This window comes from Salvelinus sp. IW2-2015, linkage group LG20, assembly GCF_002910315.2.
Source record: "Salvelinus sp. IW2-2015 linkage group LG20, ASM291031v2, whole genome shotgun sequence".
Taxonomy (NCBI): domain Eukaryota; kingdom Metazoa; phylum Chordata; class Actinopteri; order Salmoniformes; family Salmonidae; genus Salvelinus; species Salvelinus sp. IW2-2015.
This window is the reverse complement of record NC_036860.1, coordinates 18,646,152-18,656,971: the sequence shown is the minus strand read 5'-3', so window position 1 is coordinate 18,656,971 and position 10,820 is coordinate 18,646,152. Positions and strand designations below refer to the sequence as shown.

The following is a 10,820-nucleotide window of genomic DNA, read 5'->3' as shown; positions in this document are numbered from 1 at the left end:
TTTGGAAGTATGCTTGGGGTCATTGTCCAGTTGGAAGACCCATTTGTGACCAAGCTTTAACTTCCTGACTGATGTCTTGAGATGTTGCTTCAATATATCCAAATCATTTTCCTGCCTCATGATGCCATCTATTTTGTGAAGTGCACCAGTCCCTCGTGCAGCAAAGCACCCCCACAACATGATGCTGCCACCCCCGTGCTTCACGGTTGGGATGGTGTTCTTCGGCTTGCAAGCCTCCCTCTTTTTCCTCCAAACATAACGATGGTCATTATGGCCAAACAGTTCTATTTTTGTTTCATCGGACCAGAGGACATTTCTCCAAAAAATACGGTCTTGTCCAGTTGCAAACCGTAGTCTGGCTTTTTTATGGCGGTTTTGGAGCAGTGGCTTCTTCCTTGCTGAGCGGGCCTTTCAGGTTATGTCAATATAGGACTCGTTTTACTGTGGATATAGATACTTTTGTACCGTTTTCCTCCAGCATCTTCACAAGGTCCTTTGCTGTTGTTCTGGGATTGATTTGCACTTTTCACACCAAAGTACGTTCATCTCTAGGAGACAGAGCGCGTCTCCTTCCTGAGAGGTATGACGGCTGCGTGGTCCCATGGTGTTTATACTTGCGTACTATTGTTTGTACAGATAAACGTGGTACCTTCAGGCGTTTGGAAATTGCTCCCAAGGATGAACCAGACTTGTGGAGGTCTACAATTTTTTTCTGAGGTCTTGGCTGATTTCTTTTGATTGTCCCATGATGTCAAGCAAAGAGGCACTGAGTTTGAAGGTAGGCCTTGAAATACATCCACAGGTACACCTCCAATTGACTCAAATTATGTCAATTAGCCTATCAGAAGCTTCTAAAGCCATGACATCTTTTTCTGTTATTGTCTAACCTTTTTTTCGGCACAGTCAACTTAGTGTATGTAAACTTCTGACCCACTGGATTTGTGATACAGTGAATTATAAGTGAAATAATCTGTCTGTAAACAATTGTTGGAAAAATGACTTGTGTCATGCACAAAGTAGATGTCCTAACCGACTTGCCAAAACTATAGTTTGTTAACAATAAATTTGTGGAGTGGTTGAAAAACAAGTTTTAATGACTCCAACCTAAGTGTATGTAAACTTCCGACATCTCTGTATATACACATCAAATATAAATATATTAGTCAGTTAATATCTTTTCTAACAACATTTCCACCCTGTTAGGTGCGTAATCCTAATAGGGTGGAAATGTGAAGCCTAAATTGTCTATAGCTCTGTGGGTGATTGATGTCCATTGCTGGCAGATTGGCAGATTTTTTATGGAATATCTACATAAGCGTACAGAGGCCCATTATCAGCAACCATCACTCCTGTGTTCCAATGGCACGTTGTGTTAGCTAATCCAAGTTTAGCATTTTAAAAGGCTAATTGATCATGAGAAAAACCTTTTGCAATTATGTTAGAACAGCTGAAAACTGTTGTTTTGATTAAAGAAGCAATACAACTGGTCKTCTTTAGACTAGTTGAGTATCTGGAGCATCAGCATTTATGGGTTCGATTATAGTCTCAAAATGGCCAGAAACAAATAACTTTCTTCTGAAATTAGTCAGTCTATTCTTGTTCTGAGACTTGAAGGCTATTCCATGGGAGAAATTAGAAAACTAGAAAGAGGATTGGGAGGCCCCGGTGCACCACAGAGCAAGAGGACAAGTACATTAGAGTGTCTAGTTTGAGAAACAGACACCTCACAAGTCCTCAATTTGTTTCTGGCCATTTGAACCCACAAATGCTTATGCTCCAGATACTCAACTAGTCTAAAGAAGGACAGTTTTATTGCTTCATTAATGAGGACAACAGTTTTCAGCTGTTCTAATGTCACGCCCTGCCCATAGWGAGCCCTCAGGGTTCTCTATGGTGTAATAGGTCAGAGCGTGACTAGGGGGGTTTCTAGATAGTATATTTCTATGTTGGTGTATGTGTATGGTTCCCAATTGGAGGCAGCTGATATTCGTTGCCTCCAATTGGGGATCATTGTCACGTTCGTCGTAGTGAAGAGACCAAGGCGCAGCGTGATTGGAACAAAGCTACAAAACGATTGTGAAGCTATAAACACTGAGTGCTGACATGCAACTACACATAGACAATAACCCACAAAACCTAAATGTAAAATGGCAACCTAAATAGGATCCCCAATCAGAGACAATGATAAACAGCTGTCTCTGATTGGGAACCAAATCAGGCCACCATAGACCTACAATATGCCTAGACAAACAAACACCCCTAGACATACAAAAACCCTAGACAGGACAAACAAGCATACCCACCCTCGTCACACCCTGAACTGACAAAATAATACATAAAACATAGAAAACTTAAGGTCAGGGTGTGACAGTGCCCCCCCCCCCCCCCCCCCCCCCTCCCAAAGGTGTGCGGACTCCCGACCGCAAAACCTGAACTTATAGGGGAGGGTCCGGGTGACTCTACCCTCGGTGGCGGCTCTGGGTCAGGACGCCGCCCCCTTCCTTTACACTGAGTCTGCTCTTGTAGCACTGACCCGTGATCATTGCCGGGAGGCTCTGGACTGCGGATCCTCGCCGTAGGCCCCGGGCTGGGGACCCTCGCTGCGTGGATCATCGCCGGATTTCTGGATGGGGACTGTCGCTGGAGACCCAGACTGGAGATCGTCGCTGGAGGCTCCGACTGGGGATCGTCGCTGGAGGCTCCGGACTGGGTCGTCGCTGGAAGCTCCGGACTGGGGATCGCCGCTGAGGCTCCGGACTGGGATCGCTGCTGGAGGCTCCGGACTGTGACCGCCGTTGGAGGTTCCGGACTGTGGCCCGTCATTGGAGGTTCCGGACTGTGGCCCGTCGGTGAGGTTCCGGCGGTGGCCCGTCATTGGAGGTGCCGGTCTGTGGCCGTCATTGGAGGTCCGGTCTGTGAACTGTCGCCGGAAGCTGTGGACTGGTACTGTCGCCGGACGCTCTGGACTGGGTACTGTCGCCGGACGCTCTGGACTGGGTACTGTAGCCGGACGCTCTGGACTGGGTACTGTCGCCGGACGCTCTGGACTGGGTACTGTAGCCGGACGCTCTGGACTGGGTACTGTCGCCGGACGCTCTGGATGGGTACTGTCGCCGGACGCTCTGGACTGGGTACTGTCGCCGGAACGCTCTGGACTGGGTACTGTCGCCGGACGTCTGGACTGGGGTACTGTCGCCGGACGCTCTGGACTGCCCGAGGCGCACTGTAGGTCTGTGCGTGGTGCCGGAACTGGTGGTACGGGCTGGGGACACGCACCTCAGGGCAGTGCGAGGAGCAGGAACAGGGCGTACTGGACCCTGGAGGCGCACTGGAGGCCTGGTGCGTGGTGCGGAACTGGTGGTACCAGGCGGGGGACACGCACCTCAGGGCGAGTGCGGGGAGGAGGAACAGGGCGTACTGGACCCTGGAGGCGCACTGGAGCCGTGTGCGTGGTGCCGGAACTGGTGGTACCGGGCTGAGGACACGCACCTCAGGGCGAGTGCGGGGAGGAGAACAGGACGTACTGGACTCTGGAGGCGCACTGGAGGCCTGGTCGTGGTGCCGGAACTGGTGGTACCAGGCTGGGGACACGCACCTCAGGGCGAGTGGGGGAGGAGGAACAGGCGTACTGGACCCTGAGGACGCACTGGAGGCCTGGTGCGTGGTGCCGGAACTGGTGGTACCGGGCTGGGGACACGCACCTCAGGGCGAGTGCGGGGAGGGGGAACAGGATACACTGAACCGTGGAGACGCATTGGAGATCCAGAACATAGAGCTGGCTCAATATGTCCTGGCTGGATGCCCATTCTAGCCCGGCAAATGCGAGGAGCTGGAATAGAGCGCATCGGGGCTAAGAATGCGAACTGGAGACACCATGCGCATCTCTGCATAACACGGTGCCTGACCAGTTACACGCTCCCCACGGTAAGCACGAGGAGTTGGCTCAGGTCTCCTACCTGACTCAGCCAATCTCCTCGTKTYCCCCCCMAAAAAATAATCTTGGGGCTGCCTCTCGGGCTTCCGTGCTAGCCGTGTACCTTCATATCGTTGCCGTTCCTCTATTCTCCGGTATTTTTCCTCGTAGTATTGCCGTTCCGCTTTCGCTGCCTCTAACTCCTCCTTAGGACGGCGATACTCCCCCGGCTGTGTCCAGGGTCCTGCTCCATCCAATATTTCCTCCCATGTCCAGAATCCTTTTCCGTCCAAAATCTCTTCCCAAGACCATAACGTTTGCTCCTCTTTTTCACGCTGCTTGGTCCTGTTATGGTGGGTTATTCAGTCACGTTCGTCGTAGTGAGGAGACCAAGGCGCAGCGTGATTGGAATACATTCTTCTTTTAATGAAGAATAAACACAAAACAAACTAACAAAGATACAAAACGAACGTGAAGCTATAAACACTGAGTGCTGACATGCAACTACACATAGACAATAACCCACAAAACCTAAATGTAAAATGGCAACCTAAATAGGATCCCCAATCAGAGACAACGATAAACAGCTGTCTCTGATTGGGAACCAAATCAGGCCACCATAGACCTACAATATGCCTAGACAAACAAACACCCCTAGACATACAACAACCCTAGACAGGAAAAACAAGCATACCCACCCTCGTCACACCCTTAACTGACCAAAATAATACATAAAACATAGAAAACTAAGGTCAGGGTGTGACAATCATACTTAGTGTTTCCCTTTTCCCACCTGCATTGTGGGATATTGTTTTGTTTAGTGCCTATGTGTGCTACGAATGGCACGTTCGTTAATTATTTGTTTTGAAGTTTCACTGTAATAAATATGTGGAACTCTACTCACGCTGCGCCTTGGTCCACTTATTTATTCAACGAACGTGACATCTAACATAAGTGCAAAAGGGTTTTCTAATGATCAATCAGCCTTTTAAAATACTAAACTTGGATTAGCTGACACAACGTGCCATTGGAGCACAGGATCAAATCAAATCAAATGTATGTATATAGCCCTTCGTACATCAGCTGATATCTCAAAGTGCTGTACAGAAACCCAGCCTAAAACCCCAAACAGCAAGCAATGCAGGTGTAGAAGCATGGTGGCCAGGAAAAACTCCCTAGAAAGGCCAAAACCTAGGAAGAAACCTAGAGAGGAACCAGGCTATGAGGGGTGGCCAGTCCTCTTCTGGCTGTGCATGGTGGAGATTTTAACAGAACATGGCCAAGATGTTCAAATATTCATAAATGACCAGCATAGTCAAATAATAATAATCACAGTAGTTGTCAAGGGTGCAGCACCTCAGGAGTAAATGTCAGTTGGCTTTTAATAGCCGATCATTAAGAGTATCTCTACCGCTCCTGCGGTCTCTAGGAGTGATGTTTGCTGATAATGGGCCTCTGTACACTTATGTAGATATTGCATAAAAAATATGCTGTTTCCAGTTACATTAATCATTTACAACATTAACAATGTCTACACTGTATTTCTGATCAATTTGATGTTATTTTAATGGACAAAAAAATWGTTTTTCTTTCAAAAACAAGGGAATTTATAAGTGACCCCAAACTTTTGAACGGTAGTGTATATTTTTTATTAATATTAATTTAGCCTAACAGGGTGGACATTTATGAGTGACACAAACAGAATAACTMATGAAAAATATATAAAACAGTGTGTATATTTATTTAGCTTTGCACCGATGTTTTCACACTCAAAGAATTATGACACTTCCTGAACGTTATGTCATTGTGGGAATGGGCTGTTTTTTTTTAAAGGGGAATTACAACAAACTAACAGGGTGGAAAGGGAAATCAGGGACCTTAAATACAAGAATAACAAATACAATAATCATGAACATTTTAAGTAGGGTTATAAAATAATGAAGAAAGATTTTGAATACTTTACTTTCTAATGGCTTATATCTCTTATAGAAGTTGGTGAATAGCACCCGGGGACAATGCGAAAATGCCTACATCCACTAAAAACAAAGTGCATAAAATCCCCTTTGAGATCCATTTCTTTGTGTTTTTATGGTAAAGGACACATAACTTTATCTTTAAAGCCCTGTGGAAGCCAAATTTGACACTAAATAGAAGGTGATACGAGGTGATATTTCCTGGGGACAGAAAAGGCACCAGATTGTAGGAATGACCCGGCTAACACAAGAGTGGGCTCAGTCTACATGTCCCTAGCTCCCGATCTCTTCATCGCTTACACCCCCCACCTCTGTTTCTCTCCCCATCTCTCTCTCATCCTTACTGTCATCACTTTCTCCTCATTCCCTTGCACTTCCTCCCTTGCTTTCCCTCTCTCTCTAACTTAAAGTGACATCTCTCCTGCCTACCCTCTCCCTCTATCAGGCTGCAGAGCACAGAGACGACGTGTGCTAGCGCTACCTGACGTCACTAGATGTGAGAGTGGTGCGAGCGTGGATGGCTGGTTAAAGCAGAGAGAGGGAGAGAGAAAGGGAGAGAGGAAGAGTGAAAGAGAGAGGGCGTGCTGCTGGAAAGGGGGATGTGAGGAGTGTGTGTTGGGTGTGTGGTGGTGTGTGTGGTGTGTGGGTGTGTGTGTGTGTGTGTGTGTGTTGTGTGTGTGTGTGTGTGTGTGTGGTGTGTGTGTGTGTGTGTGTGTGTGGTGTGTGTTGTGTTGTGTGTTGTGGTGGTGTGTGTGTGTGTGTGGTGGTGTGTGTGTGTGTGTGGTGTGTGTGTGTGTGTGTGTGTGTGTGTGTGTGTGTGTGTGTGTGTGTGTGTGTGTGTGTGTGTGTGTGTGTGTGTGTGTGTGTGTGTGGTGTGTGTGTGTTGTTGGTGTGGGTGTGTGTGTGTGGGTGTTTCAGGGAAGGGGGGTTGCTTCAAGTAGCTCTTTGTTGTTATATAACCATACATGACTGCAGTTTTTCATAGATGTTTTTCTCTCTCTCTGTCATTGCTGCTGCGGCCGGCTAATAAAAACACAATGCGTAAAAGGCAAGGAAAAAACACGAGTAAGTAACTGCATTAGTATGTTTTTTAAAGCCAGGTCCATGTTGGTAGTGAGGGTGATAACCTTCTCTGCCACAATACAGAGAGTGAGGAGGGTACAGTATTCAAGATATACAGCATCAAGGCAGGATTTACAATTCGACACATTTGAGTAATAGCCTACTGTCATTCAAAATCTGGAGAATGTTACCTTTCAATTGAGATCAAGCGGTATAAAATAATTCATAAGGTGCCAGTGAAAGGAGATGATCACAAAAGCTCTGACGACGGTTCGGGGGGAAGGAAAAGGATAGGGGGATCAGGTAGCTCCCGAGTGGCACAGTGGTCTAAGGCACTGCATCTCAGGTTCTAGAGGCGTCGCTACAGACCCTGGTTTGATTCCAGGCTGTATCACTTTGTTCACCATGGTGTTGTCGATTATTGTTCCCATGTCCGTTGGTGCGTGTGAGTACCTGTGCTATGTGTTTTGGGCTTTCGTGCCCTTGTGGATTGCGCAGATCATTACGGGTCTCGTCCTGTGTGATAATCATTGCGCGCTAGCGTTGTTTATTCGAGGTAGTCCTCGCTCTTTTGTTTGGGTTTCAGCCCTGTGTTTTTGTTACGTGTTTGTTTGGTCTTCGTCCCAGTGCCTTTATACGGCACGCCGTAATTTGGGTAAAATATGAAACCCTGTTTGACAGGTTTGGCCGGGGTAGGCCATCATTGTAAATAATAATTTGTTCTTAACTGAATTGCCTAGTTAAATAAATGTTAAATTAAAAAATTAAAAATAAAAGCTGCCTATTCAGCAGCATGATGGTCTTTACTTTCTAATATGGTAAAGTAGGACAGACGCTAAAGGAAACATCACAGGGTGACACTGGATGCAACCCTCCTCCCCCCACTTCTCCCCATTCTCTCTCCCCCAAAGGATGAATGAACTGCCTCACCTCAGATAGAAGCCCAGCATGTGAACCATTTCTGACTCAGATTCTGAGTTACAGTGCGAGGGTTCATTCACCCAACTGATGAATCAAAAACATGTTACATCATCAGCCCAACCACATATGCTTTGCTGCTTTGAATTGAGTAGCTGTTAAAAATCCTGTTTATAACAACGTTACATACAACACTCAGTGCTTGAATTTGGCAAATTCACACGGGGGAGGCACATCTACATATCTACTGCTCTAGCCTAGTTTATTAGGATCCCCATTTGCTACTCTTCCTGGGGTCCTCGCTCTAGTACCACAACCAGAATAATTGCTCTAAAATATCAATACCAGTATGGTAAAAATGTCACCAGGGTGAAGGAAAATGTCATTATTGAATGCCATCCAAGCATACGTGCATCACATGCTCTTTTGACACGTTAATGGCCGACTAACTGGCTGACTTTAGAGGAGGGATCCTCTGTATGTGGGTAGTGACAACGAAGTAGAATGCCCGCATACCACTACTGACAACCACTCGTCATTTCCCCCAAAAATGTAACTGATAGCCCGGGAATCCCTTGCCACTGATGCCCAGTGGAGTGGCAGCTAAATAAAAAATCAGTCAGACACACCCTGATACCCACTGCTGCAGCACAGCCAGGGCTGGAGCTGGTGTTGGCGGCTGGCTCGGGCTGCATGGGGCTGGATATAGTGATGGGGCTGCATCTGCAGGGGAGTCAGGCCGGGCTGGGGCTGGGGCCGGGGATAAGGATGGGGGTGGACTTCCTCCGTCTCTGACTCAGCATCATTTAGAGGGTGGAGCCAAAGCCCTTCTCCCCTCTGACATTATCACCACCTGGCCCTGAAGCAGCCTGCTTTCCTGAAGAGTATGATTCATGACTAATACGACTGCCAGCTTCTGTAATTAAATCTGTGTCTGTGTTATTACAGTGTACTAAAGTAACCCCTCAACAACCCACCATTCAACATTATAGTGCACTGTTCACAGTAATTATACCATGCCTTCTATATAGTAGTCTGTGACAGAGCATTTTCTCAGAGGTGGACATAGACAATTTATTTAGGATGTTCTACTTAACGTGGATCGCCTACTATACTCTCTTCCTTCTATTCTATTGATGTAATACAGTTTGCTTTGATGTCTATTCTGAGTTTGTAGAGACTGAATACGCTATTCGGGTAGATGGTAGGCTACAGTAATTGGCATTTATGTTTTTTGGGGGTCAGAATGAGGATGAGAGATAGGCTAGACAGGCAACCTCAGTGGATAGATCACAGGAACACCATACTGGCCTGGCCAGATCATATCATTGGAGTAAGCCTCCATATCATATACTTCCTCAGCTATTGTATATACAGTGAGTAGGCGATATCATCAATGACATAATTCCTGCATTTCTGAATTGTGGGCTACAGATAAATGGGCTGAGTCTGATTCTGAAATGGTGCAATACGGGTACTGCACCTTGGCACACTGCGACACGCCTAGTGCAAGAAACTGCTATGCCTTCCTTTTGAGGGGGTCGAGGAGGACGCACGTATAAAGCATTGGATGCTATAATGTGTCTTTGAGATTGAATTCAGAACCCTGACCATTCGAACACGTTCTAGTCTGCACATTGAATCCACTGCAATATGACAACCACAGAACGTTCTGGAAGGATTTCTGCTGCCACCCACGTTTCACGTTCCCAGGATCATATTTTATGGGGATATTGTGTATTGCCCAAATCGATAACGGCTACGACACTAACGTTTGCGTTAGGCCTATTCTACACAGGTGGGTAGAATTTATGACATTGTGTGTGTGCGTAAATTGATTTCCTCACAATGTTAGATGTGACTAATAATGCATCTTCGCGGGAGATTGTCATGTTTAGGGAACATCATCACAATCAGGGAATGAGACATTCTTATCTCCAACCCTGCTGTCACTCTCATTGCAGTAGCCTACAGTAAACCTAGAGTCGGCTACCAGTAAATTGCTTTCCCTCTGGTGTCTACCCAAATGTTCATCATTTTACGAGAAGATTCCACTGCCCCTCCCTGCCAATTTGATCTGTCCTTTCAATTTAATTCAGTTAGATCAACAATTAAACAAACAGGTTTCATCTCCAGAGCAAGGTGCTTTGTCGGTTATTGCCCCYTATTATTGCCATGCTGTCTAGCTGATTAAAAAGCAACCTAGCAAAAGGCACCGCCCTAAGATCACACAGTCCGCATTCGTCCGCTGTTTTCATCATCTGACAGCCGTATTCCACATTGACAACCCATTTCTACTAGGCTATGAGGTAATAATTGACCATAGCTCAATGTTTCAATAAACATACCTTTCATAAAGATAACGAACGGTGAGCAAACAATCGCTGGATAAAAAATAAAAAACAGATGTCGAAAGGTATGGTGAAAGCCCACATGGGCCTTGCCAGTAAAGTTCCAGAAAATGTCACTGGCATGATATATTGGCTTTCCCCTGTCTTATACCAGTTGAAGGTTTTGTCATAATAATGGTCTTTCATGGCATGTTTAATACACCAAATATGGAACACTACAATAATCAGGGAACGATAATTGCCATAGGACACACCACAGTTATTCTTTATGTAGGCCTAACTACATGTATATATCAAACAAAACAGAAAAAAATGAAAGTGTAAGTATTAGAAAGTGGAGGTTATTTATGATTCCTTATGATACTCAGAAATATGATTCCAAAGCAGAACTTACCGATTTCATGGCTGCTGCCATATCATCATATCTTTCAGCCTGTTCGGCCAGCCTGGCTTTCTGCACCAGTTGCTCGCGATCAACCATTTTAGCTGTCGTTAATACAATGTTATTCTAGAATTGTTAAAGTTGAAATGGTAATATGTCACTCTCAGCAATGCAGTGAATGTTACCAGAGGTCCTCTTGCTGCAGCTGCTCCCTGCTGTCT

At 46.0% G+C, this 10,820-nt stretch overlaps 1 protein-coding gene across 2 annotated transcripts in view; it reads right to left on the bottom strand.

Moving 5' to 3' along the window:
- LOC111980742 (14-3-3 protein gamma-1) overlaps positions 1 to 10,820 on the bottom strand; it is a 25,601-nt gene extending 14,781 nt beyond the window's left edge. For both annotated transcript variants that reach the window (XM_070449252.1, XM_024011679.2), the window contains exon 1: positions 10,612 to 10,820. In XM_070449252.1, the coding sequence (XP_070305353.1) occupies positions 10,612 to 10,698 (87 nt within the window). In that variant the 5' untranslated portion in view covers positions 10,699 to 10,820. The remainder of the gene's footprint in view (positions 1 to 10,611) is intronic.